Below are 25,775 nucleotides of genomic sequence, written 5' to 3'. Positions count from 1 at the left end.
GGCCTTATTTCAACAACTACTGATTATTTTATGGCGATCAGAGGATTTTGAATAGCCCTCGCTATAAATATCTTTCTCCAGTCCGGTGCATGCAGTATTTTTTTTTTTATCTTACACAATAGCGCAATAAGGGCTGCATTGGTTTATTGGTGTTGCAGGTCAGCGTGTAGCACGGAGTGTCCGTTCGAGTTCGTCGACTCTGCCGCGTTATTTGTTCTGCTATGGCCCCTCGCTTATGGTAGGTAAGTTCGAAATCCGAGCCCAATTAAAAGTCCCCCGGCTCATTAATTCGAGTGCAAAATAATTATTACGAGCGAGAGCGCGCACAGGATTCGGGAAACGTCACCCTTTGACCTTTGTCTCGCTTTTGTCCGTCGCCGGCGAGACGCTTCTGCTTTTTCTTTTGCAAGTTTAATTATTGTGCCTTTGAGCTGTGGCGCTCGTACTTTTAATAATTTTGATTGCTGCTGCGACTCGGCAAGATCAAAAGCGACCCGACAAGTCGACAGGACACAGAGTCTTTCAAAACGGATCCTGCTGGATTTAGAATTATGTCAGGCTGAAAAAAAAATGAGAAAAAGAAATGAGTTTGATGGAAGTGCAGAAATTTAACATGACTTTCAACTTTCAACACTTACAAACTAAACCAAAAGTTTAAAAGTTAAGAAAAAGTTTAAAATCAATTCCTTCAGAGGCTTCAGTTATAATTTATTTTATTCAAAAATAAAATTAATATTTAATATCTCTCTGTTTCGAGTTGAACAGTATTAATTTTTGTATTCTATTTCTTTTATAACACAACAAAATAATAATAATAATGAATTTGATAGAGATGAACTGTTTTCAATTCTTTTTCAACCTTTTTTGATGAAAATTCCAAATTCGAGAAATTCTAGCTAGATTTAAAATGGCGTTTTTTAAGTATTTGCAATGCTTTCTTCTTAAAAGTTGTGCGTGAAATAAGAACCTGTTGAAGTGTTGTATTCGCAAATGTATTAAATTTTCACTACACGACTCTTTGAGCTAGCGAGACGGTGTTGAAAAATATTGCTCCGTCGGCGGCAGCACTCAAGCGCAAATTTGTCCCTTGTCAACGCTCTCGTTCCTATGCAGTTTCGCTCATAAAAATCCCATTTTTTAAAGTCGATCCGCGACTCCAACTCATTTTTCACAACGTGGTCATTAATACAGCACGAATTGCTTTGTTTCTACCCTTTTCCTTTCATATATTTTTCATAAAAATACCAAAAGTTTTTAATTAAAAAATTGTGATGCTATTTTAAATTCACTTAACTGAAAGTAAATTTTATTCAATTAAAAAAATGAATTATCTCTGCTTGGGAATCTTAAATGTTAAAATAAAGAGCATAGATACTTCGCATTTAAGCTCAACTATGCTCTAGACTGCGGAGGAGCTCAATTTCCGCAATCTGAGAACCGCAACGTCTTTGATTAAAGTCTCACTTTCTGCAGCCTTAAAGGCCTTTCTTCAAAAGGTGGCAACGCAAACTCGAACTTTCCAGCTCGCACCGCCAATTACCGCGCCGAGGTGAATCTATTAAAGCGGCCCCGGTGGCTTAATTAAAATTTATGCCTTAATCTGATCGCCCGCCGTGCTGAATTATTATTCTGACCCGGGCGGTGGTTAATATTTCATGCCTGGCAAAATTATCGACTGCGTTTTTAATTAGCGCCGCCGTTGAAATTTTAATGGGTCTGCGTTTGATGGTGCGTTTAGCGTGGGTTGATTGAAACGAAGGACTTTGCCGGGACGCAACTCAGCCTGTTGCCATGGCAACCAAACTTAAGCAATTTGTTAATATTGTTTCATCACTATTATAAATTTCAATAGAACCCTTAAATTAGCTTGAAATGAATTATATTAATTATTTTTCTCTTCCAACACTTTAAAATTTTTTTAAAAGGAAAAATTAAAAGCTAGAAAAATTAAATTAAAGATTAAAATAAGTCTAGAAAAAAATGAATAATTTAGTTAAGTATTTAATTGAAACTTTTTTCAATAAAACTTAAATAAATATCAAATCTTCATGACATAATAATTGGAAGTGAAGACAACGGGCTCTGTCCTTTTTTCTAAAAAAAACTGTTTGTTCACAAACAAAACGGCTAAATTGAAAGATAAAAAACACATAAAAAAAAAAATTATGTACAAACCTACTGCACAAGCCAACGTCTCCTCAAGTGTCATTTTCTTCACTAGAAAACATAATTATATTCGTTATTGTTTGTCTGATAATTAGAAATGAAGCTATTTTCCACTAAATTAACAGTTTCAATTTCTTCTAATCATTTTTTTTCATGTTACTTGATTTTGAAGAGATGTAAAATTTAATTGTGAAATTCTACACTCCTAATTAAAATAAGCAAATTATTTTTCCCTGAACTGAAAATGAACTCGCGGCAAACTCGCCCACGTCGATATTATGATCAATCACTCTTTTAGTTCATCCTCCGCTCAAAGCTGCACCATTCCCAACTGACATAAATCAATTTCGCGAGCTTTGTGATTCGGCGAAGCGGCTCTTCGGCCCAATGGCCGCCGGCATCATTGCCTGCGCACTCTGTGCGAACCTTTGTGCTTCGTGCAATTCGTCTTCCGTCTCGATTCCAATGTACATTGGCATCAATCAAACGAGAAAATTTGCCAGCGGAAAACGTTCACAATATTCGATTTGTGCATCTGATCGTGTCAGTTTAGTTAAATTTATTTACGAGGAAAGAAGAACTCGATGTGCGTATTTCCTTTTGGATAAAAAAATTTATGCAAAAATTTCCTTGCATTGAAACCGGATAAAAAACTTAATAAATTAAATAATTTTTCTTTTTATGGTCAAATTTGAATAAAAAATATATTCAAATTTTTACACTTTCCTTAAAAAATTAAACTATCAAAGATTCATTTCAACTCCATTATCAGAACCTTGCTTTTAAATTAAATTACTTGCAGCGATTTTAAACCTAAATAATATTGCATAGAGTAGCGAAAATCCAATTTTTTTCCGCCCAGCAGAAACTTTTTTCAACTCGGTGCTGCAATAATAAATTCCGCGCTAATCACTATTTATTGCCCTCCCTTGTCTCGCGAGTTGTTTCGCAGCCTGCAACTAAATTAATTAATTAGCTCGCTCTTCAACTTTTGCCGAGTCTTCCTCTCTTTCCCTCTCCAGCGACTGGAGCATGTACATGTAGCGAGCGAAATAACTCGCATGTGTGCACATTATTATACGCTCACAATGGCGGTGCAGTGAACCAAATCCTGCCGGAGCGGCTCAAGAGGCGAATGAATTTTGCATGCAAGGAAGAGCCGCGGCTCAAATCGAATTTCGCTTGCCGCAAACTTTTCAAGAGCCGCGAGCACGATTCCAGCTGAAGAGTCAAGTACCGCCTCTATACTTTTCCCCACATGAAAACCTCATTGGAAAAACTGACCTGAACTTCTAACTGGTCCATTATGGATTTTTAATTACATATATCGTATAGAAAACAAGCAAACTGTAGTAAAATATAAAAGTTAAAAAGCTGTTCCCATTAATTTAGATAACAATGTTCTCCGAAATCCCTCTTATTGACTTTATATTTTATATCAAAAGTTCAGGGAAATTTTGATGTTATTAATAAAAAATTTACTCGTGAATCGATTCCCTGGGTCAAAAGTGCCCCTTGAGTTATCTCCAGCCTGCATTTCATGAAAAAAGTGTCTCTTAAAATAAACTTTAAATTGATTCTTCGTTTATCCTACGGTGGCGCTGATACTTGCAGATCATGAAAGAATTTTTGAGTGGCACTTTTTCGCGTTCAATTTGAGCTGACTGATCCATTTAATAAATTCTTATAAAGTTGGCAATTTTATAAATTGGTATAAAATTGTAAATTTTTGTCCCCCTTACAGAAAGCCACTATAATATTATTGCATAGTTTTATTGCAGAAATTTCCGATGCAAGCACATGGTGCCGCGGCACCATTATTTTTGATGGACGGGGTCGATACTTGGACAGCATCGATTTTATTTCAGGCCGATGGCCTCTGCAGGAGGGAAGTTCTTGAGCGAGTGGGTGGTTGGTGAGAGAGCAGCCCTTTAGCACTTCAGCACGCCCCTTTAAAGACACACTCGCATAGAAACTTTGGCCCACCCCCATCAACAAGAAAGAAAGAGAGAAAGAGAGGGCGCTTCTTTCTTTCACTCTTTCTCTGCAACTCTCTTGTTTCGCTTGCTCGCGGCGTGCGTTTAATTAAAAATTAAAATTGGACCCCTCCGGAGACTCAAAAACCACTCCTCACATAACCATATTGTTTGCGTCCTGATTTTTATATTCGAAGGTAGCACACAACTCGGTCGCTCTCGTTTTAATTAAAAAACTTTGAAAGGATTTCACGCCAAAGGTTTTCAGTATATAATTTTTTTACCGGCGGTGCAGCTGCTTTCTTGCTTTCAAAAGTTTGAATCGATACATGTATGAAATGTGGGTCTGCAACTTTGCTTTCTGCGAGACCGGTAATGTCTGCTCTGATTTGTTTGTGGCGCGTCGTTCTCGGCGAAATTGAGTTGGAAACATTCTCCAATCTGCGGTTTGCACCGCAGAATGCCATCCACTGTAACGTAGACGAACATTTTCCCTGAGAGAATGAAAGAAATAAAGGCTAGTTTAGAAATCGATTACCTAACTTTCAGCTTGAAAATAGTTTCTCGCACAACTGTTTATAATGTATTATATAAAAGTCAGCGTTGATGAAGTTTTGAAATATTTTCTGGCTTTATCAAATTGCTTGGATTATGCTATCAGTCTTAGAGAAATTTTTAAATAAATAAATTAAAAGATTGATTTTTAAGCCTAAAATTTAATTTAATTCTGATTTATTTTCTTAAGTTTTGGACCACATATGGACTCCTTATTGACATTGTTTAATTTTTAATTATATTTTTGCACCAATAGGAACAAATTTACAAAATATTTAGAAAACAATTGGAAATTTTAACAACCATTGTTGTAAAGACTTGATTTGACTATGTTAAAAAAGTGTCCTTAACAAATTTATTAATTTTAAATTTTATCAAAATGTTATGCATTTAAACAAATTAGAACACCAACCATTTTTTACCTGAATTGATAAAAAAATCTCCCTTTTCAACCTTGTAAAGTGGCTCTGATGTCAATTGCACGAGGCGCACCTCTCCATTTGGAACGCAATTTAAAATCGCACTCGTCAGTCTGTCACTCAAAATGTGCTGCCTCTGCGCTGGCACGCCGCAATTTGTGCCGAAATATCCGTGCAATCCCTGCTTGAAACGACATTTTGCGAGCACTCGTATTTGCGTAATGCACATACATATGTACCACCTATGTACACGCAAGAGCATGTGTGCGTATGAAACATTGAGCAGCGGGGCCGACTGAAGGGCTTTTCATATTTAAAAGTGCACGCGGTAATAACTAAACACGGAGAGGGACTTTATGAGCCAATCTGTATGCAAAACACGGGCGGCCAGCCCTCGACTGTGCATTATTTTCGCCCTATTGGACCCTCGGCTCCGTGAACGTGCAAACTTTTTCGTCAACCCTACGGATAGAGAGGCTGAAATGAAGCTAGCGAATTGAGACTTTTGACGAGTTTTTAGTACTGACAGGAATATATTTGCAATTTGTCCGCTCCGAATGTAAATTATAAGTCTCCATTTTTAGGAAAGCATTTTAAAAATAGTATTTTAATAAATTAATTCAAAGCAACATAAAATCAAAAACATCATGATCCATAAGTTTTTTCCATTGTTACCGTTTTTTTCTAGCGAAGACTGCAAATTTAAAAAAAAAATGTGGTGAACTATTTATCAGTATTATTATTATTATTTTTTTTCAAAACACAAAATACTCATTTATTATATTTTCCTTGAGTCTTTTTAATTCACGTCTAAATTATTAATTTGAATTTTTTGTGTTTCCACTTTCCTCACTCGTATATTATGCTGGTTGTTCCTCACTTTTGCTGTCTTTGCTTGGATTATACACCATTAAAACGTGTGTGCTGCACGGCCGGTATAAATTTTAAACATCTTGCAGCAGCGACCGTCCCGAGGATTAAGTCATAATTCCGTGCCGCGTGTCTGTTTGCTTTGTACAATTTAAATGGGCCATTGAATATTCATAGTCACGGCAGAGGCTTGCTCGCTGCTCTCTGCAGTCCTGGATTAGTTTTGCACGTGAGTGCGAGTAGGAAACTCGGTGTGAACTTAAATCCGTACACACTCATTAGTGAACTACACAAATGAGGGTGTTCTGAGAAATGACGGAAGTGGGTTGGAAAAGTTGCAGTGGCTAGGAAAAAGCGTAAAAAATTAAAATAATAATAATTCATTTCCAGATTTAATTTTTTTATTTACGTAAATAAAACTTTTTGCAGAAATTAAAAAAAAAAACATATTTTTCTCCTAAATGTGAAATAGTTAAATTAAAATAATAAGTTTTAAAAACAATTTTTCTTCGAGTACATACAAAGCTTGTTTTTCTCGTACAGTTAACAAATTTATTACACAAGTTTCTCTAGTTTGGATATGAATCCATTTCTGATATAAAATATTCAACTGACATGATTGTGTAATATAGAGGATTAAATTGTTTTTAAATTACTTCAATCTTTATGGAATATTTTGAAGAATTAAATAGATTTTTATTAATTGAATATCAAGCTGGTGATTTTTATAAAATTCAACATATTTTTTTAATGCCAGTAGCCCTTTTTGGACTCCAGGGACCACAGTGTTTTCAAAAATATTATGATCTTATTCCTCCGAGCAAAGATCTGGTTGCCTAAAATCAGGGAAAAACACCGATTCTCCCAAGAAAAAGGTCTTTAGCTCGTTTCATTGCGTTCTTTACAACGAACGTCCTTCAAAATAAAAATAAAAAATCATCTTCTATACACTCGGCTCATAAAAGCTTCATATATTTTTATTGCTTTTTTTGGAACGGCCTTTGATTGATCTGCCGTCGCTAAATAAAATATCCGAAACGCGAGAGTGATTGATTAAAGCATGAAATATGCATCAAAATGCACTGTCTTGAGCTGAGAGTTGCGAATCAATAAAAAAGAGGCATATCTTTCATGTCGTGAAAATGACGTTTTTAACAGACAACAAATATGCATAACAAGGTATAGATAGAGTGCACCTCGCTGAAATGAAATTTGCAGCTTTGATCTGGCGTTTCAAAGGAAATTTAATCGTCGGAATGTGCAACCCCCGTATGAAAAGAAATGGCTGCTTTAAAGATGCACTTTCCTGTATGAATAAATAGCACGCATTTATACAAATTGTTTTTTGCTCCCCTCGCAGCTGCAGCGACGACTCTCATAAAAAAGCTACACAGAAATGTACTTCCGATGAATCGGCGGCGAGGCCGTAAAAATTTATTCCAAATTTATTCGCTGCTCAGCAGACCGAGGCGAAAATAAAAGCCGCCGTCAATTTTCATCTCTGCAAATCCGCTGCTTCGTTTTGAGCGAAACGCCAGAACTGCTGGACAGAATTTGGTTTTTATTTATTTATTTTCTTCCGAAGGCAAAATTTATGACCCGACTGCTTAATTGCCTAATGGATTTGCGGTCGGGCGAGCTTTAAAAGAGGCCCAATCACAAAGAAAGAGAGAGAAAAGAGCCCTTTGCCCACACACCGCGCTGACTGAGTATTTTGTGTTTTGCTCGCGCACTTCTTTGTGCCGAGCACTTTGCTATGATTAAGCGAGTCATTAAGTGAGCTGCGTTTGTTTTATTTCGCAAAAACGCGGCATCAGTCGCTCCCACTTAACGTGTTTTGCAGCAATGAAGTCTTTTATCTGAAAGAAAAAGCGTACACTGGGCAATCAAAACCTCTGCTTTTGTGATGAGAGAGAGAAAAAGATACAAAAAGTAAACTTTCTTGTTTCTTTGTATTAAACAGAATTAAATTTTTTAAAGTTATTTTTGTTTTAAAAGTGTCTAATAAATTCTTTTAATTATCTTTTAGCTCAATAGTTTTCTTTGGATCTATTCATATGATTGAGCCATCCATAATTAATTGTTGTTCTAACAATGAAAATTAGTTCTAAATTGTTTTCAACATGAAATTCAGGGGAAAAAATGGAAAAATGGAAACAATCTAGCCTCAAAATTTTATCTTTTATTTTATTTGAAAATTTTCATAAAAAAATTTGATTCTAGTTTAAATGTTTCCAAAAAGAGTTCAGAACTTTCGTAAAATTTAAATTCGTGGACGTTTTATTAAATTTTTAATAACTTTTTGCAAAAATTATATTCTTGGTAGCTTTTGTATGGAATTATGTAAGTAAAGTGACATTTGAACCTTTCGAGCTTTGTAGCTTTGGCGCGTCAGTGTGACAGCTTTTTTGTCGCGATAATACTGCATAAATACGAGTCCTTCCCCGCAGACGGGCCATTAATGTTAAACACACACCCAGCGCGTCCTTTAACCTTTTCCTCGGCGTCACTTCTTTCCAACCAAAAGAAGAGGCGAACATCAGTCTGGAGGGCTTTTCCCTCTTTTTGGCGCGAGTAATCACGGCGCGACCAAAGCGGGCATTAAGGAAATGAAAATTCGCACTCGCAGAAATTGAAAAGCGGCTGCTTTTGTAATTCCATTTCGCGACTTTTGCGGGAAAGAAGAAGGGCACCGAGGCGGAATTATTGTTTCGAGAGCTTCTTCCTTAAGCGGGTGCATTATTCCTCCACCTCGTGGCACCCGATTTTCAGCTTGACGAATTTTCCGCCTGGAATAAAAAGAAGAAGATTAAACGCACCTTGGCTGCCAGGCGAAGGGGGAAACGTGAAAAATGTCCGGCTTCGGGTGAAAAATGGAAATTTTGATGCGGACGCGCGCTTCTCCCTTTCCTTAACAATGGCCGACGTTTTCACATCTCTCTTTTCTTTCATTCTCTCCGCTACTTTTTCACCATAGCGGTCGCGACTCATTATTGCAGAGTGCGAGTTTGGCCGCCCGGAAGGAGGAACGGCGAAATTAAATTTGCCTCCACACGAACGACGCCGGCGACAAAGTTTGCCGCGACGAGAAAAAAGTAGCGCTGCCACACGATCCGTTTTATTAACTTTGTTTTCGAGTTGGTTTCAAAACATTGCCACATTGCGAGCTGAAAAAAGTCTCTTGTTTCCTCGGGAAAGCGAAAAAACTTTCTGCATTCAAAATTATGAAATAAATAAACTGGCATATATATGTAATTTATTCGATGTGGCACGATTTTATGAAAATTGATTTGCAAAGTTTTTCCAAATTTTTCTCTTTTTCAATGTTTGAATTACTTGGAAAATATGTTACTTCAGCAGTTCTGTCAAAAAGACACTTGTGGTGCACATCAGCAATACTACAATATAATTTCTAATTTAATTAAGTTTAAATTTGATTTTTGAAGAAAATTGAATCTCAAGGGTAAAAGAAAAAGCAAGAAAAAAGACAATGAAAAGTTGGTTTTTCGTTTGCTCCCTTTCATTGTGCAAAGCCACCCTTTCAGTATAGTTAGTGTAAAGTGAGAATGACACTGCAACTTCGATTTTGGTGTGAGGGAGGCAAGAAGCAGAGCTGGCTTGCAGGATTTTCGTTTTCATTGAAAACTCCTCCTTAATGACATGACGAGCCCTTTTTTATTCTTTCTTGCCGCCTCCACAAATTTTTCTCCAAGCCATCAACATTGCATTAGGCGCTAATTTGCATTATTTATTTATTTTTTTCGCAGACAAGAGCCGCATCTTAACTAACTTCTTGTGCAACCTGCCATCGCCCATCCCCGAGCCACCCTTTGTGCTAGAGCGGGCCTCCCCGACTGCATGCCGTTCCTCGGTCCCAGGCCAGGCGCCAAGATGTCGTCCAGACACTCCTCCATGTTTTACACCGTGGAGGTCGGAGACACCAAGTTCACGATCCTCAAGAGGTACCAAAGCCTCAAACCCATAGGCTCTGGCGCGCAGGGCATAGTATGGTGAGTTAAAAAAAATATAAACTAATTTATTTTAAATTCTAATGTCTTTAAAAATTATTAAATAAAGTAAATTTAATACAATTTTAACCTTTTTTAATACTTTTATTTAATTTAATTTTCAAATTTAATACAAATATTAGACAAATTATTTTGTTAATTTTTGTATACATTGGTAATGTTAAATTATTTTTATATTCATTTCATTCTGTTTCAAAAATTTTAATTTGTGAGTTTTGTAAGCCAATAACTTAAAATTGACCTTAAAAAATTGAACTACATACCTGAGGTTAATTGATCATTATTGTTTTTAATTGAATTTACAGCACAAAATGGTGCATTCTTGATATATTTCATGCTGCCAGTTTTTATTAATAAAATAATTGAAATAATTTTGTTGCCCTGTTTCAGTGCTGCGTACGACACAATCAAGCAACAGAACGTGGCCATCAAGAAACTCAGCAGACCATTCCAAAATGTGACACATGCCAAGAGAGCATATCGAGAATTCAAGCTTATGAAGCTGGTGAATCATAAAAATGTAAGGAAATCGTAGCTCCGTGAAAAATGATAATGCTCCCTTCATAAAATCGACTGAAGAATGCCTTTGACAAAAAAAGTGGATAAATCACCGTCCCTTTTCCCCCGCATATTGATAACGCCTCAAAGAGATTTTTTCCAATCCTCTTCCTTTGTTTGCTAACAATGTTTCCGGTCGACAGATTATCGGACTCCTGAATGCGTTCACGCCGCAACGCTCCTTGGAGGAATTCCAGGACGTCTACCTTGTGATGGAACTCATGGACGCAAATCTGTGTCAAGTTATACAGATGGACCTGGACCATGAGCGAATGTCGTATCTGCTGTACCAGATGCTGTGCGGAATAAAGCATCTCCACTCGGCAGGAATAATTCACAGGGTCAGTTTAAAAAAAAAATGTTAAATGAGTAATAATCAAATAAAAATTTCTCATAAAAAAGTTTTATAATTTATATTTGCAAATTTTAAATTTTTTTACGAATAAAAAATAATATTAACATGATTATTTATTTAAGAAAATCACACCGGTGTTTAATTATAATTTAAATTTTAGGACCTGAAGCCAAGCAACATTGTGGTCAAGTCCGACTGCACCCTGAAAATCCTGGACTTTGGTCTTGCGCGCACCGCAGGCACGACCTTCATGATGACCCCTTACGTGGTGACACGGTACTACAGGGCGCCCGAGGTCATCCTCGGCATGGGCTACAAGGAGAACGTGGACATCTGGTCAGTGGGCTGCATCATGGGCGAAATGATCCGTGGCGGAGTTCTTTTCCCTGGCACAGACCACATAGATCAGTGGAATAAAATTATCGGTGTGTTTTTCTAAATATAATTTATTATTCAATTCTGATTTATATTTTTGTGCAGAGCAACTAGGCACTCCCTCGCAGGGTTTTATGCAAAGACTACAGCCAACTGTTAGGAATTATGTCGAGAATAGGCCTCGCTATCCGGGCTACTCCTTTGACCGCCTGTTTCCAGATGTTTTGTTCCCGACAGACTCCTCAGAACATAACAAATTGAAAGGTTACAAATTGTGAATTTTCCTCAAAATTTTCAATTAATGATTTTTTGTCATTTCAGCGAGTCAAGCTCGAGATCTGTTATCACGGATGTTGGTGATCGATCCAGAAAAGAGGATATCCGTTGACGAAGCTCTCCTGCACCCATATATCTGTGTATGGTATGACGAAGGAGAGGTCAATGCGGTAAGAATCATCGTAAGAAATAAATTCAACATTAACTTATCTTACTGGCTAGAAATAGATCTATGGTTCAATTTTTTATTGTAGTCGTAGTCTTTTTTTTAAATTCCAATAATTACTGCAAATAGATTATTAAAAATTAGACATTGTAAATGTAAAAATCAAATTAGTAACTGCATTACTTAAAATAATAATAATAATAATTACATTTCGGAAAGATGCATACATTAGATTTTAGTATTTACTAAAAAATGTTCAAAATTTGTAGAAGAAAAATTCAAATCATACTACATTTTTTCTCAAAAGTTTCACACACAATGTGTTTAATAAAATTTATAATGATAAATTTTTGACAATTATCTAAACTTAAACTTATGAATTTTAAAAACTTCATTATTTTGCGGCTCTCGATGCTTTCTTCTTTTTCAATCAATCCATTGCGTCAATGTGCTTGTAATACTGCAAATTTCTATTGTTCTGGTTAACTCTTTAATGCAACCTGTTTTATCACCATTTTCTTATCCCAGTCTATTTTGAATTGAGCGCTTTTCTTAATACCATATTAGAATTAAAAGAATATTTTATCCTCTGAATGTTTTAAATTCTTTGAAATTGCATTTCTGTTATAAAAAGAATAATTTTCCACTCTTTCCTGTATATTTAGAAAAATTAGAAAACTGCCTTAGACCAGATTTTTCACCAGAATTTAATTTCAGCCTGCTCCTGGGCCGTACGACCACTCGGTGGACGAGCGGGAGCACACAGTGGATCAGTGGAAGGAGCTGATCTACCAGGAGGTGATGGAGTACGAGATGACTCACAACTCGATGAACAGCACGCAGCGGGCAGCTCAGCAGGCGGCCGCTGACAACGGCGAGGATCACTCCGAGGCGGCCGCTGCGGCCTCGCAGGGTTCGTCCTCACAGACACAGCAAGGCTCAACCAGGCGGTAGATGTGAAGGGTCCCTTTCGTTTTGTGCAAGCAAGAAAAGCTGTTGCAACAAGAAGAAAAGCAAGCAGGAAAGAAAAAAAAGAAAGAAAATTCCCTCTCCTTTTTACCTCCGTCCTTTAGTGGAAACGAGCGAAGCGCGGACACTTGTTGTGGAGAAGATTTAATATTATTATTGTATCGTTTTAATTTTTGTTTCTGTCTGTGATCCAAAGGGTGGATGCAACCAAGCATAAGAAGAATCACACTTGTACACATAAAAAAAATACACACACAAGCACGCATATACATAAGAAAGCGGACTTCTTTCCCAAGTGAAGAAGGAGAGATGTGAAAAGCTGCTATTTTTAGTCTCTTTGGACAGTCTCAGATGGTAGCCTAGAGAGGAAATTTGTTAGAGACAAAGTTCTAGTTGGTGTGATTTTGATGAAATGCAAAATTTTCTCGAGTTTATTCACGCAAGAGACAGCTTTTTGATATTTTCCTTGGACGTTGTCATTATATTATATACATTCTCTGTTCGTCTTTTATTATATGAACCAAGAAAGACACACTTCTTGTGTTTTTACTCAAAGTGAACTGCACTAGCAAGAAAATAATGAATAATAAAATAATAATAAATAATAATTCCGTTCCTCTGTAAATAGCGTCACATAAACACTGAGCGAAAAGAGATAAAAAAAGGAAACACTAATTTTATCGTTGTTCTGTTCCTTTTATTGCGAAAAAATAAAATGACAAAAAATACATTTCTGTGAACAAAAAGTTTAAAAATGTAAAAATAATTATCATTAGTGTCATGTGAAATTTAAAATGCAAGTTTCGTCTGCTAAACAGGAAACACACTCTATAGTAAAGGATTATCAATTAAAGCCAGACAGACTTCCTCAAGTGGTGAGAAGTGTACGTTAGCAGTTACAAGCAAGTTACAAAATATCATGTATACAGCGTATGGAGCGAATGAGAGCTTTTGGAATAATTTTACTCGGTGATGAGTATGTTTTTAGAGGATGCAAATGTCAATGTGAGTGATGGTTGGTGCCACCGAATCATTATGATGATTAATATTATCATACTTTTAAAACTCTCAATTTAATACAAACATACATTTCGTTGCTGCGTCTTACAATTCTCGACTCACACTACTTTTATCTTTTTGTGGACACGCTGAATTTAATAAAAAATACAAAATGCTCAGATAAATAAATGTGTAATGGTGCAATATTTTTCTCTAAAAATCATTTCCACCAAAAACAGAGAAAATATCCAAGTACTCACTTAATATTGTCAACAATAGCAAGAGTGGTTGTTAGACAAGGGAGAAGAGGATGAAGTGATTTGTCTTAAAGAATTCAATGTGTGTAAAAACCGATCATTTTCTCGATAGAGCTTTTTCTGGCATCTTTTCAAACCACTGTGAAAAGATGAAAACAAACCCGTGCTGCTTTGAAATCAATCGATAATGATTCAGGCTTTTGCTTTGAAATAGACCGCAAAAAACCGAAACTGCAAAAAGAGAGGCAATATATATATAAAAAATAATTATATATAAAATACACAAAACTTGGAAGTTGCAGTTTTTCCAGCTCAGACTCTTCCGAAGGGGAGAAAAGTTACAAGTAAATCTATATTATAGAGATGCATACAAAAATAAGAACTTCCACTTTGTTCTTCTCGAAAAAAGAAAAAAAAGAGTAACATAAAAAAAATATATATCGAGTTGAAAGTGCGAGTCCAGCACGTGTCCAGCGCTATCAAATTTTTCTAGTGAGAGTCTGCCACCAGCACCACCAACGGGAGTTTTGTATTAAAGACTGAACGCCACGCAAAAAAAACTTTGAATTTAGAATGGGAAAAAAATCGTGTCTGTTTTTTCGGAAATCGTTCGTCCCAGTGGCTGCCACACACTTTGTTTTATTTTTCCGTTTTGTAGACCTGAGAGAGACAATCTTGTGCCGGAAAATTTGCGGGAGGTGTGCTTGTGAAAACTTTAAATTTAAAAAAATTTTGTCATGAGTGGAAAATGTCGAGAAAAGAATAACCGTGGGGTGCACGGCTCGAGTTTGGTTTTGAAAGAAAAAACACCTGGATTATAGCAACGAAGAAGTTTTTTTCAAATAAAGCTTTTATCTTGTTCCAATAGAGATCATCAGAAAATAAACTCGTATTTTTGGCACACACTCGTGATTCGTGAACAAATTGAGATGCCGTTGAAACTGTTGCATTTAAAAAGTTGTTTCGTCCCCCCCATCAGGTTTTTGTAAAAAAGAAGAAATTGTTATCATGATAATTGTCCCTGATCCGTATTAAAGCGATACATTTTCTTTTTATTCACGACCTGGTACAGAGATACAGTTTCATTATTGGACATTATTATTAATAACTATTGGTGGTGTGAGAGCAAATGATGATTTGTGAAACGGTCCCTTAATTACTGGACTACAAAGAAACCGCAGGAAACAAATGTGTGTCTCCGTCTTTTTTCCTCTGAGCGTCCTTATGAATATTTGTTGCCTTCAAAGAATAAACAAAAATGCTCAGTAGCTGAGCAACCTTGAGATGTTCGTTTTTCTTTTACTAACCCATTAATAAGCCAATAAAAAATATATCACAAAGTAATTAAAAAAAAATAATAATAATTAATTAGGAATTCTTAGCGGTATTAGTCATTTAATAACAAATGCAGTCAAATATCAATTCATTTTACTGATAAATTTTCATTAGATACTCCGCCATTAAATTAATTTAATGAAATTTAATAATTTTAGTCTTTAAGTTTAAGCATTTTGGCAATTCTGCTTACTTTTCCCGCCACAAGTGCCACTCCCAAAACCCTCAGACGAATCTGACCAATCACGAGCGTCCGCCATGCTTGGCTGTGGTCACGTGACCCTGCATTTGTTTTGAGACCAGGGTGTGTTTCTCTCTCGGCCCATGTAACGTCGCTGGTCCTCAACTCTTTCTGACCGAATTTCGCCCTAAAATGGACTCGCAGACGTTATTCAGGGTGGCCGCCCTCCTGGTCCTGCTGGCCTTGTGCGCCCAACAAGGTACTGCGGCCGCCGAAGGCCTTTTTTCCACTCGGAAGCCGGTGGGAAATCCACCTGCACGTCAAGACCCACCTGTTGTCAAAAGGAATTCGACCTTTTTCTAACCTTTTTTTATTTTCGCAGGCGAGGCCATCAAGTGCTGGGTGTGCAGGTCGGACGCTGACCCTAAGTGCGCTGACCCCTTCGACAACTCGACCCTGCCCATCACAGACTGCTCCAAAGAAGTCGGCTTGTCGCACCTTCCGGGCATACGCCCTAATCTCTGCAGGAAGATCAGGCAGAAAGGTGAAATTTTTATTTATTTGGATTTTTCTAGAAGTAGTTTTTACTATTTTTCGCTTGTTTTTTGTACCTCCTCAAAACACTTTGCTACATATAAAAATGTAAAATTTCTTGTTTAATATTTTTTATGAAAATGTTGAAAAATATTATCGAATTCATAATTATTTAATTAATAAATAAATATATTGCTTATTGCAGAGTGTTAGTGTGAAGGAGAAAAAACCCGGAATATTATTTCAAATTGAAAATTATTAATTATGATGTTTGTTTAATTTCTCTAAATTTTATTTAATTATAAATAATAATTTTTTTAATATTAATTTTTTTTTATGAAGGTATTAAAATTTCTTTATGTCTGAATTCTTTATTATCAATATTAATATAAAAAAAAAAACATATTTAGATATTCAGGCAATATAATTCAATTACAGATTTCAACTTTAACTAATCTCTTTAATTTTTCACAGTAAATGGCAAGTGGCGCTACTACCGCAGTTGTGCGTATCTGGGAGAACCGGGTATTGGAGGCGACGAGCGTTATTGCCTGATGCGTTCAGGCACCTACAACATCTTCATGGAGTACTGCACCTGCAACAGCAAGGACGGCTGCAACTCGGCAACAAGCAGCTCCCTTTCGTGGTTGGCCGTCGCTGCTGCGGCCACGACGGCCGCCCTCAGAAGACTAATATGACCGTCCTAACTTTGATATTATTTCAACTGAAAGAGACTTTTTGATTGTTTTTTTAGATAGGGTGCATCGAATCTCGTTAATCAGAGGAGAGATTTTTTTTCTCTCGAAAAGCCTGCTTTTTGGCAGAGTTCGGAAAGAAAGAATCGTATTTTAAGGAGAGCATTGACAGATGGAGGCCTTCAATATTTTCAAGTGCTGACTGTAGAGATAATAAATATACGTCCATATTTTGTGAAAATGATCCGTCCAAATAGGAAATGCAGGTTTTATAGAAACCCTATTTTTAAAGAAGACAACTAATCTCCCAATTATTTTGCCAAAAAAATTAATTCCACTGGCTCAAGTGTAAAAAGCCATTAAAATGTTTTTTTCCAATTGTGGCAGCATATCATTCCAATTTTAATATACAATTGTCATTAAATTTTACTTTTGAATTTGATGAGGAAAAACAATGTAACAAAATTCCTATGCTCATTCCATAGCTTGTAGATACCGAATCAAAAATCATGTATTTTTGTATTGACATAATTAATAAATTTTATTTTTACGTTTTAATATACAATCTGACCATAACAATTGCTTCACAGAGAGAAACGATGATACAATGATTGTTCTGTCTGTTGTGTTGATGTAATAATAAAGACCAAATTGTATAGCAATAGAATATTTTTTTATCACAATGAAAATTACAAGCCCCAGATATTTTTTGTTAAATTGAAAGTAAGATCTTTTTTGTAAATTGTAATAATGAGGATAATTTCAATTAAAAGTCTTGGATCAGCTAAGTTGGTTCATGAGCAGGAGAGGGCAGTCGGCAGTACAAATATCAGGTGTCCCCGACCACTCCTCTCAGGACAGGAAGCAGCGGCTCGAGCTGGGGTTCGAGGGCAAGGACGTGGCCTGTGTTGCACGCACTGTTGGTCACAAAAGTTACCACCAAGGGCAACTTGTTCATCTGAATGACCTACAAATAAAAATGTCAGATTTTGATGGAAAACAAAGTAGGTTTTCGTACCTGGAAATTCTCGTACATGCAAATGATCGACTTTGTTTTTCCGAGACCAAGTTTGCCTCCTTGATCAGTTGCTATTCCAAAAGTGGACAGGAAATTTGTCCTCATGGCTTTGTCTGGGGCGTCATCAGTGCTGACTGTTGAAATTTAGGTTAGGATTTAGGATAAAATTGTTTACCAAATTGATATTATTTAAAAATTAAACCTTTTAAAACTGGAACTCCATCTCTGTCGGAAATGATTATGCAGTACAATCCATCAACTCTGAAAAGCAAACGAATTAAAATAATTTATTTAACCTTAACTTGATAAATTTTTAGTTTTGAGCATAAAAATCAAAGGAACTATTACTTTGAGAGAAGCCTCCTTAGATATTTATTCATGTCCTGAAACAGTGCACAGTGATCAGTCAAATTAAATTAATACAAAATTAAGCTTTAATATCACTTTACCTCAACCATTTTTAGAAACTTTCAGAATCGCACGAGCTTTACAATAAATTCGTAAAAATTATGTATTAGCGCGTTTCCAGTCCCGAGTGTGTGAGTCAGGTGATGTTTTGATTTTTGATTGTTGCTCTGACAGCGGTGGACACGCCCCTTTTTCTGCTATAAATGCCGACGGAACAGAAGATAGGAAGGCGAATTCATATTTTTATAACTCGCTGGAGTCTGAGATAACTGAGATTAGGGGAAACTCTGATGCTCACTAACATTCGCTCTCAAAATACTACTCAGTCTTCATTTTAAAGCCTCGTTGCAGGAACTCAGGAACTCATCTTTCTCCAGAATCATTCAAAAGGTCGGTTAAAAATGTTTCATTTTTAAAAATTCTTTCTGGACGAATTCTTTGGGAAAATCTGCAGAATCATTCAAAAGATCCGGTTGTAGAAATTTAAATTTTGAAAATTCTTCCTTAAAGAATTATTTGAGAAAATTCGCAAGAACTCATCTTTCCAGAATCATTCAAAAGGTTGGGCGAAAAATATTTTCAGTTTTGAAAAAAATCTTTTTAGGAATTAAGATTTATGTGGGGAAATTTGCCAGAATAATTTTAAAGGTCAAGGGGAGAAAATTTTCTAGTTTGAAAATTTCTTCCTGGAAGAATTCTTTGAGAAAATTCACAGGAGCTCTCACCTCACCTTTCCAGAATCAATTTGAAGGTTCGGTTGAAAAATGTTTGTTTTTTAAAAATTCCTTTCTGGAGGATTTTTCTCTAAGAAAATATGCACAATTATTCAAAAGGTCGGTTGATGAATTCTCAACTTTGGAAAAATTCCTTCTGGAAGAATTCTTTGGGAAATTTTGCAGGAACACATCTTTCCAGATTCATATTTGAAACACCGGCAGTTGAAGAATTATGTAATTTTCAATTTTAAAATAATTCTATCTGGAAGAATTTTTTGGGAAAATTCGCAGCTAGGATCTCATTCTTCCTGAATTATTCAAAACGTTGGGCGAAGAATTTTAAATTTTGGAAAAATTTGTTCTAGAAGAATTCTTTGGGAAAAATTTTCAACTTCGCCAAAGTTTTGCTGTTGGTTTATATTTCTTATCTGTGATGTTTGACAAACTTTTCAATTTCCAGCAGGCTTTTCACGATGGATGAGTTGCCATTCATAATAGGAATCATCCTCGCCATCATAACAGTGCTGAATTTTTCTCTGCACAAACTTGAGGAAGGACACGTTGGAGTGTATTACAGAGTATGCATTCAAAATAATCAAATTAATTATGCTAGAAAATTATTTAATAATAAATAATAGGGAGGAGCTTTGCTTCAGCAAACGAGCAATCCAGGGTTCCACATGATGATCCCATTCATCACCTCCTACAGGGCTGTCCAGGTATGAAAATTATTAAAAAAATATTTCAATAAAATTAAACGTTTTTTTAATCATTCAGGTCACCCTCCAGACTGACGAGGTGAAGAATGTGCCCTGCGGAACAAGTGGTGGAGTCATGATTTACTTTGACCGAATTGAGGTTGTCAACGTCTTGAGCGCGGACAGTGGTTTGTATTTTTTAATCAACAATACTCAATTTTTTTAATCGAGTTGGTTCCACAGTTTACGACATTGTGAAGAACTACACGGCTGATTACGACAAAGCTCTCATTTTCAACAAAGTGCACCACGAGTTAAACCAATTCTGCAGCGTCCACAGCTTGCAAGAGGTTTTTAATTCTCTGTTTTGACTATTGGATTAATTCTAAGGCTTCTGTGCGTTTGCAGGTTTACATTGACTTGTTTGACCAGATCGACGAAAATCTCAAGGTGGCCTTGCAAAGGGACCTTAACGAAATGTCTCCTGGCTTATACATTCAAGCAGTTCGAGTCACAAAGCCAAAGATTCCCGAGCCAATTCGGAAGAATTACGAGCTGATGTAAATTGCATTGTTTATCATTCTCACCTTATTCTCACCATTTCAAATGATTTAATTTTTATAGAAAAGGAACATTAAATAACCAGTCAATGTGTGCAAAAATGCTTAAATAAAATATTTTATTTTTGCAGGGAAGGAGAAAAGACCAAACTCTTGATCTCGATTCAGCACCAGAGAGTTGTTGAGAAAGATGCCGAGACGGACAGAAAAAAGGCCATCATTGAGGCAGAGAAGGAAGCTCAAGTTGCCAAAATTCAGTTCGAGCAGAAAATCATGGAGAAAGAGTCCTTCCAAAGAATGTCTCAGATTGAAGGTTTTTCATAGATTTTTCAAAATTCTTTTTACAATAAACAATTTTTGTATTCAGACGAAATGCATCTGGCTCAGCAGAGGAGTCGCTCGGACGCTGAGTTCTATCAAATGCAGCGCCAAGCAGAGGCAAACATCCTGTTGCTCACCCCCCAGTACCTGGAGCTGCGCAAGTTTGACTCCATTTCCAGCAACAACAAGATCTACTTCGGCAACGAAATTCCCAAAATGTTTGTCAACGGAGGTTGTAGCAGTGACACGCAATCTGTCCAGGCTGCTGCAAATGCTGCCGGGTCCAATGCGGACAAATCTGAGTAATACTCGACTGTTTATGGTTGTGCCTTGACGTTTGGTATGTATGGCACGCACATCTGAAGGAATGTTGTTTAGTTAAAACTTCACTGATTATTAATTTGTTTGCGACAACAGTCAGTGGCCTCAGAAAATTGGGTCCCGTCCTGCGAATAATTCCCTGAAAATTTTTCATTTGCGAGACAAGAAGAAGTTGTAATGAATTTGTACGTTAGAGGACTTGTGTACTTGATTGGCCATTGTTCTGATCCACGATCTCGAGTGTTTTCATAGACAATTAGTGAATTGAGCGATCCAAAGCTTCTCTCCTAATGTTTCAACTTTTCCATATTTCTCTCCTTTGGAATCACATGCTAAATAAAAATAGTACCTTAAAAATGTCGAGACCAATATGAATCAGGAATTTTAAGACAATTTGAGCCGAATTAACTGTAGCTACTTCAAGAAAAACAATAAATCACCTTGTACACGGTTATATTATTCTCGATCGCAAAATCTTGTTATAGAAAAAGACGTCCTGCTTGAGGCTGACTTGTTGCTCAATTATGGAAACGAGCATAATTATGACAAGTACCAAAGAGTTTTGAGCAGGATTCCCTTGCCAATAAACTTTTGTGATTAATGAATATGTAGGTAATTTAGACTTTACCCAAATTGCAAAACTTAACATTGACCCTGAATCAGATTGTATCCAAGAAAATGCATTAAGGAACTTGTATATTGTTCCTGTAACAAAAGTTGTGACGTAAATTCCCCCCATTTCACTCTTTCCCATTTCAAGTGTGAGACAATTTTCAAGTTGCCAATAAAAAATTTTGAATTACCTTCAATATTGAGAATATCATTAAAAATACCTTACAATTAAAAAACGCTGTTCTCATTTAAAAAAGTATATTTCTTCATATTTTTTTATTCAGCAATATCCAATTGAAGTCTGTGTTGTGTTAAATTAGTGACCTCGTTCATCACGTCTGGCTGCAAAAGTTCAGTGATCTAAAAGTAAAACCGATTAGTAAAGGGCACATTTAATAAGTGAAAAGAGCTAACTGTGTATTTCATAGATTCTTCGTAAGCATAAATGATTGATGTGTCGTAAAGCATCATCTTTGAACTAGCAAGGGCTAAAATGCAATTTTTCAATCTGGCAATTACTTCTCTGTCTGCCTTTGGCACTTCCTGAAATTTCAAAATGTTCAACTCTTTCAATGTAAAAAAGATTGACCAGACCTTTTCTAAATCTTGAACGAATCCTCCTGCCACACCTCCATCTTCCTGATGGTCGAGACCGCCAGCAGGACAAATCCACACAAACCCGTTGTTGCCCAAAATGACGGCAGCTCCGTTAGGCAAACTGTGGAAGTGGTTTTTCCGCCTCATGATCAATGAAGGGAAGACTTTCACCAATACTCCTTGCGACAACTGAAAATAGATTTGATAATTTATAATGATAAAATCAGTGAAATGTTAATTACCTTTCCATATCTCAAACTTCTTGTGTGCAGTGAAAGGGCTCCGTCCTGGAAAACGTTCATCACCTCAGCACTGATGAGATCTCCCTCTTGCAAATACTTTCGCATCATTTTCTCATCTTCCGAAGATCTCCTTCTCTGCGAAAATTATTAAAAACAATAACCTATGAATTAATAATTCTTTCAAAATGAATCTAAATAAAAAATTCGTTCAAATTTTAAAAACTAACAACTCTTTTTTGTTAGAAAAAAAAATAAGTTGAATATTAAAAATAAAAATGAAAACGCTGAATGACAGTAAAATTTGCTTTAAAAACTTTAATCTCATGAACGCTTGTATGTAATGATAATGATTTCATGCCTTACCAGTTCACCACCAGGAAGGTTGACCGAGGACAGCAGCAAAACAGACTCGAGTCTCGCATTGGTGTCCACCTTCCATCTCTTCTGCTGCACCTCAACTATCCTGCCGACGACCACGTCTCCGATCTCTCCGTTGTACCTGCTCTTCAGGGGCTTGATTGAGATCAATTTGTTGACTTGCTCCTTCACTCCAGCCACGGAGGCCTTCAAATCGTCGCCCTCGGTGTACGTGCCATGACCTCTGCAAAAGTTAGGACAAACTCAGCATGCCAAAAATTGATAGAAAAATGTGTTTTGTTTTGTGAAATCCATATAAGTCTGTACCTCATGAAGCCGGCGCATGTTGGAATGTCCTCGCCGGGAGTGAAAAGTTTGGGCAAATCGGTCTCGGACACCTGAGCTGGACGAATCCGGTCGCAAGCAAGGCGAATTTGCACGTCCGTGTCAACCATGCTGGCCCCGGCTTGTTTGTTTTGATTTTTGTGTTGTGGAAAAAATAATGGCGCTCTTGTAGGCAGAAGGGGAGGGGGAAACCCGCCAACTCGCCCGTCCCTGGATTATCGCTGCTCCCGCAGCGCAGCGCATGTAGTATTGTAGGCAAACGCGTTTAATAAAAAGAATTATTATATTATCATTACATATTTAATATATTATAAATTAAATTGTAGCGTCTTGAGCATGGATCTGTGATCAACCACAACCATAAAAATAAATTATTAATAATTTCAACTAATAATAATAATGTAATCATTATCTGATTACGTTCAAAAAAGGCATCTTGATCACAGTTAAGTGAAATCGGTTTCGGTCTGTTTTTATTGACTTCACAATAGACGTCAAGAGAGTGTCCGCGAAATTCAAAAAAATATTTAAATCATAAAAAATTCAATAAAAATGAACTAAGTATATTACATTTTTTAATTTATTATTTATTCATCATTTATATTTTTATTTTATTTTTCATTTTTGATATTGGTAAATTAAACTATATAATTTTCATTTTTATAGTTTAATTTACAGATGCGAGCGTGTAAAAAATTGTTGAAATCCATTTTTCTTTCACAATTATTATTAATTCACATTAATCAATGACACAATTTATTTTTCAATTAAATTTGTTTCCTTCATTTGATTGAAATAAACAGTTGCCACTGTATGAATGATTACATGAAGCTGAAACGTCGTAATGAGTCATAGGCACTAATTTAATTATTAAAACCATGGTAGTTAGTTTTTGTCTAGCCATCAAAATCAAATTAAGGATAACCACGCCCTGCGGCTTTTAAAACCACCTTTGGAGTTTGGATTATCCCAATATTATATTGAATATTTGCCCGACCAGGAAAACATGCCTTGGGCCGTTTCTGACTATGAATAACAAGGAAATAGAGAGCAACAACAACTTTAAAATTTCATAAATTTTATTTGATGTGTTGATCAAGATTAGGGTAACCGCTGATGCAAACTAACACCCCCTCCACCATACAGTCTTCATTGAATATGGAAAGACAGAACACCTCGGAATCAATAAGGTCTGCGTCTATAAAATTTTACTCAATCTGGAAAAAAATCAACTACATTTTGTTTTATTATCAACAATTATTTTCAAGCTTTTCTTATTTCAAGCATGCCTTCCAAATTTACGGATAATATGAAATGGTGGCCATTCATTATCTTGGCCATCATAATTGGGGCGGTGAGTTTTACTGCAAATCTTTGAATATATCTTGATTATAATATAATTAAATTATTTCTCCTCCATATAGATAACAGGAATGTCCATTTTTTCCGTACACAAGATCGAGGAAGGGCATGTTGGAGTTTATTATAGGGTATTTAATTTTATTTTAAATTAAACATTGAGGTGAAACTGTTTTTTTTTTTAATACGTGTGCATATAGGGTGGAGCTTTGCTTCGGCAAACAAGCAATCCAGGGTACCACATGATGATCCCATTCATCACCTCCTACAAGGCTGTCCAGGTATAAAAATATTTAAAAAAATATTTTAAGAAAGTTTAATGTATTTTTTAATCTTTCAGGTCACTCTCCAGACAGACGAGGTGACAAACGTGCCCTGCGGAACTAGTGGCGGCGTCATGATTTACTTTGACCGAATCGAAGTTGTCAACATTTTGAGTTCGAGCAGTGGTTGGCATTTTATAAAAACACAAAATTCAATTTTTTTAATCAAGATATTAACGCAGTTTACGACATTGTGAAGAACTACACGGCTGATTACGACAAAACTCTCATTTTCAACAAAGTGCACCATGAGTTGAACCAATTCTGCAGCGTCCACAGCTTGCAGGAGGTTTTAAGCTGCTAATTTGACAACTGGATTATTTCTAAGGCTTTTATTTGTTTGCAGGTTTATATTGACTTTTTTGACCAGATCGATGAAAATCTCAAGGTAGCCTTGCAAAGGGACCTCAATGTAATGTCTCCTGGCTTGTATGTTCAAGCAGTTCGAGTCACCAAGCCAAAGATTCCAGAGCCCATTTGGAAAAATTATGAGCTGATGTAAATTTATTATTTTTTAATGTTGTTTAAATCTTTTAGGCCGATTGCTATAATAAAAATTAAATTTCAAAGGACGTTGAATTTGCCAATTTATATATCCTTTTTTTCTGATTTTGACAACATTGATGAATTTTTGCAGGGAAGGAGAAAAGACCAAACTCTTGATCTCGATCCAGCACCAGAGAGTTGTTGAGAAAGATGCCGAGACGGACAGAAAAAAGGCCATCATTGAGGCAGAGAAAGAAGCTCAAGTTGCCAAAATTCAGTATGAGCAGAAAATCATGGAGAAGGAGTCCCTTAAGAAAATATCTCAAATCGAAAGTAATTTTTTGCCCATGTTATTTTAGTTTTAGAAAACCGCCATTCTTGCTTTTAAAATTGCAGACGAAATGCATCTTGCTCAGCAAAAAAGTCGCTCGGATGCTGAATTCTATCAAATGCAGCGCCAAGCAGAGGCAAACAATATTTTGCTCACCCCCCAATACTTGGAGCTGCGAAAGTTCGACTCCATATCTAACAACAACAAAATCTACTTTGGCAACGAAATTCCAAACATGTTCGTCAATGGAGATTGCAGCGTTGACAAGAAATCTGTTCAAGCTGCTGCGTCCAGTGCGGACAAACGTAATTAAAATGAGTTCAGGAATTTGAAATAAATTTGATGATGAAAATTCAAATAGTATAAT

At 36.2% G+C, this 25,775-nt stretch overlaps 6 protein-coding genes across 14 annotated transcripts in view; 4 read left to right on the top strand and 2 right to left on the bottom strand.

The window, feature by feature from the left end:
- Window positions 1-15,252, top strand: part of LOC132198094 (stress-activated protein kinase JNK) — a 73,398-nt gene extending 58,146 nt beyond the window's left edge. For 3 of the 8 annotated variants that reach the window (XM_059621866.1, XM_059621862.1, XM_059621864.1), the window contains 8 exons: window positions 159-242; window positions 9,754-9,996; window positions 10,405-10,534; window positions 10,716-10,913; window positions 11,088-11,352; window positions 11,408-11,566; window positions 11,624-11,760; window positions 12,462-15,252. In XM_059621866.1, the coding sequence (XP_059477849.1) occupies window positions 9,845-9,996; window positions 10,405-10,534; window positions 10,716-10,913; window positions 11,088-11,352; window positions 11,408-11,566; window positions 11,624-11,760; window positions 12,462-12,698 (1,278 nt within the window). In that variant the 5' untranslated portion in view covers window positions 159-242; window positions 9,754-9,844 and the 3' untranslated portion in view covers window positions 12,699-15,252. The remainder of the gene's footprint in view (window positions 1-158; window positions 243-9,753; window positions 9,997-10,404; window positions 10,535-10,715; window positions 10,914-11,087; window positions 11,353-11,407; window positions 11,567-11,623; window positions 11,761-12,461) is intronic. The other 5 variants (XM_059621867.1, XM_059621863.1, XM_059621865.1 and 2 more) reach the window with 3 other exon arrangements.
- Window positions 15,253-15,585: 333 nt separating this feature from the next.
- Window positions 15,586-17,375, top strand: LOC132196908 (uncharacterized). Its single transcript, XM_059619848.1, has 3 exons — window positions 15,586-15,744; window positions 15,868-16,029; window positions 16,494-17,375. The coding sequence occupies exons 1-3, from the start codon at window positions 15,678-15,680 to the stop codon at window positions 16,715-16,717; spliced, it is 453 nt and encodes a 150-aa protein (XP_059475831.1). The 5' UTR covers window positions 15,586-15,677; the 3' UTR covers window positions 16,718-17,375.
- On the bottom strand, window positions 17,366-18,331 carry LOC132196909 (ragulator complex protein LAMTOR3). Its single transcript, XM_059619849.1, has 5 exons — window positions 18,182-18,331; window positions 18,081-18,115; window positions 17,935-17,993; window positions 17,733-17,866; window positions 17,366-17,681 (listed from the first exon to the last, which is right to left on the bottom strand). Exons 1-5 carry the CDS (start codon window positions 18,188-18,190, stop codon window positions 17,544-17,546), a joined length of 375 nt encoding a protein of 124 aa, XP_059475832.1. The 5' UTR covers window positions 18,191-18,331; the 3' UTR covers window positions 17,366-17,543.
- LOC132196906 (erlin-2-like) lies at window positions 18,318-21,361 on the top strand. 2 transcript variants are annotated; one of them, XM_059619845.1, is made up of 8 exons: window positions 18,318-18,530; window positions 19,320-19,434; window positions 19,495-19,575; window positions 19,634-19,742; window positions 19,798-19,904; window positions 19,963-20,114; window positions 20,246-20,427; window positions 20,482-21,361. In XM_059619845.1, the coding sequence occupies exons 2-8, from the start codon at window positions 19,330-19,332 to the stop codon at window positions 20,739-20,741; spliced, it is 996 nt and encodes a 331-aa protein (XP_059475828.1). In that variant the 5' UTR covers window positions 18,318-18,530; window positions 19,320-19,329; the 3' UTR covers window positions 20,742-21,361. The 2 variants fall into 2 exon arrangements, with proteins under 2 accessions (XP_059475828.1, XP_059475827.1); XM_059619844.1 differs by having other exon boundaries at window positions 19,317-19,434.
- A 229-nt stretch (window positions 21,362-21,590) lies between these two features.
- LOC132196907 (exosome complex component RRP4) lies at window positions 21,591-23,064 on the bottom strand. The gene is made up of 6 exons (XM_059619847.1): window positions 22,892-23,064; window positions 22,571-22,808; window positions 22,208-22,342; window positions 21,963-22,154; window positions 21,783-21,911; window positions 21,591-21,728 (listed from the first exon to the last, which is right to left on the bottom strand). The coding sequence occupies exons 1-6, from the start codon at window positions 23,017-23,019 to the stop codon at window positions 21,645-21,647; spliced, it is 906 nt and encodes a 301-aa protein (XP_059475830.1). The 5' UTR covers window positions 23,020-23,064; the 3' UTR covers window positions 21,591-21,644.
- Window positions 23,065-24,342: 1,278 nt separating this feature from the next.
- Window positions 24,343-25,721, top strand: LOC132196352 (erlin-2-B-like). The gene is made up of 7 exons (XM_059618919.1): window positions 24,343-24,399; window positions 24,469-24,549; window positions 24,609-24,717; window positions 24,762-24,880; window positions 24,938-25,089; window positions 25,229-25,410; window positions 25,474-25,721. Exons 1-7 carry the CDS (start codon window positions 24,343-24,345, stop codon window positions 25,719-25,721), a joined length of 948 nt encoding a protein of 315 aa, XP_059474902.1.
- Window positions 25,722-25,775: the final 54 nt, after the last annotated feature.

The sequence above is a fragment of the Neocloeon triangulifer genome, unplaced genomic scaffold (assembly GCF_031216515.1).
Source record: "Neocloeon triangulifer isolate White Clay Creek 2 clone unplaced genomic scaffold, ASM3121651v1 ptg000012l, whole genome shotgun sequence".
Lineage (NCBI taxonomy): Eukaryota > Metazoa > Arthropoda > Insecta > Ephemeroptera > Baetidae > Neocloeon > Neocloeon triangulifer.
This window is presented reverse-complemented; position numbering and strand designations above follow the sequence as displayed.

What these genes read in the sequence shown, in the direction of transcription:
- LOC132196909 (XM_059619849.1), bottom strand. An exon ending in CTAAGGAGGCTTCTCTCAAA is followed by an intron (nt 17,994 to 18,080) that starts GTAATAGTTCCT and finishes TTTGCTTTTCAG; the next exon opens with AGTTGATGGATTGTACTGCA. An exon ending in TGGAGTTCCAGTTTTAAAAG is followed by an intron (nt 17,867 to 17,934) that starts GTTTAATTTTTA and finishes AAATTTCAACAG; the next exon opens with TCAGCACTGATGACGCCCCA.
- LOC132196907 (XM_059619847.1), bottom strand. Translation starts at nt 23,019, where the DNA reads ATGGTTGACACGGACGTGCAAATTCGCCTTGCTTGCGACCGGATTCGT. An exon ending in ACATGCGCCGGCTTCATGAG is followed by an intron (nt 22,809 to 22,891) that starts GTACAGACTTAT and finishes TAACTTTTGCAG; the next exon opens with AGGTCATGGCACGTACACCG. An exon ending in TCGTTCAAGATTTAGAAAAG is followed by an intron (nt 21,912 to 21,962) that starts GTCTGGTCAATC and finishes TTGAAATTTCAG; the next exon opens with GAAGTGCCAAAGGCAGACAG.
- LOC132196906 (XM_059619845.1), top strand. Translation starts at nt 19,330, where the DNA reads ATGGATGAGTTGCCATTCATAATAGGAATCATCCTCGCCATCATAACA. An exon ending in ACGTTGGAGTGTATTACAGA is followed by an intron (nt 19,435 to 19,494) that starts GTATGCATTCAA and finishes AATAAATAATAG; the next exon opens with GGAGGAGCTTTGCTTCAGCA. An exon ending in CGTCTTGAGCGCGGACAGTG is followed by an intron (nt 19,743 to 19,797) that starts GTTTGTATTTTT and finishes TTGGTTCCACAG; the next exon opens with TTTACGACATTGTGAAGAAC.
- LOC132196908 (XM_059619848.1), top strand. Translation starts at nt 15,678, where the DNA reads ATGGACTCGCAGACGTTATTCAGGGTGGCCGCCCTCCTGGTCCTGCTG. An exon ending in GGCCTTGTGCGCCCAACAAG is followed by an intron (nt 15,745 to 15,867) that starts GTACTGCGGCCG and finishes TTATTTTCGCAG; the next exon opens with GCGAGGCCATCAAGTGCTGG. An exon ending in CAGGAAGATCAGGCAGAAAG is followed by an intron (nt 16,030 to 16,493) that starts GTGAAATTTTTA and finishes AATTTTTCACAG; the next exon opens with TAAATGGCAAGTGGCGCTAC.
- LOC132196352 (XM_059618919.1), top strand. Translation starts at nt 24,343, where the DNA reads ATGTCCATTTTTTCCGTACACAAGATCGAGGAAGGGCATGTTGGAGTT. An exon ending in GCGTCCACAGCTTGCAGGAG is followed by an intron (nt 24,881 to 24,937) that starts GTTTTAAGCTGC and finishes ATTTGTTTGCAG; the next exon opens with GTTTATATTGACTTTTTTGA. An exon ending in GAAAATATCTCAAATCGAAA is followed by an intron (nt 25,411 to 25,473) that starts GTAATTTTTTGC and finishes TTAAAATTGCAG; the next exon opens with ACGAAATGCATCTTGCTCAG.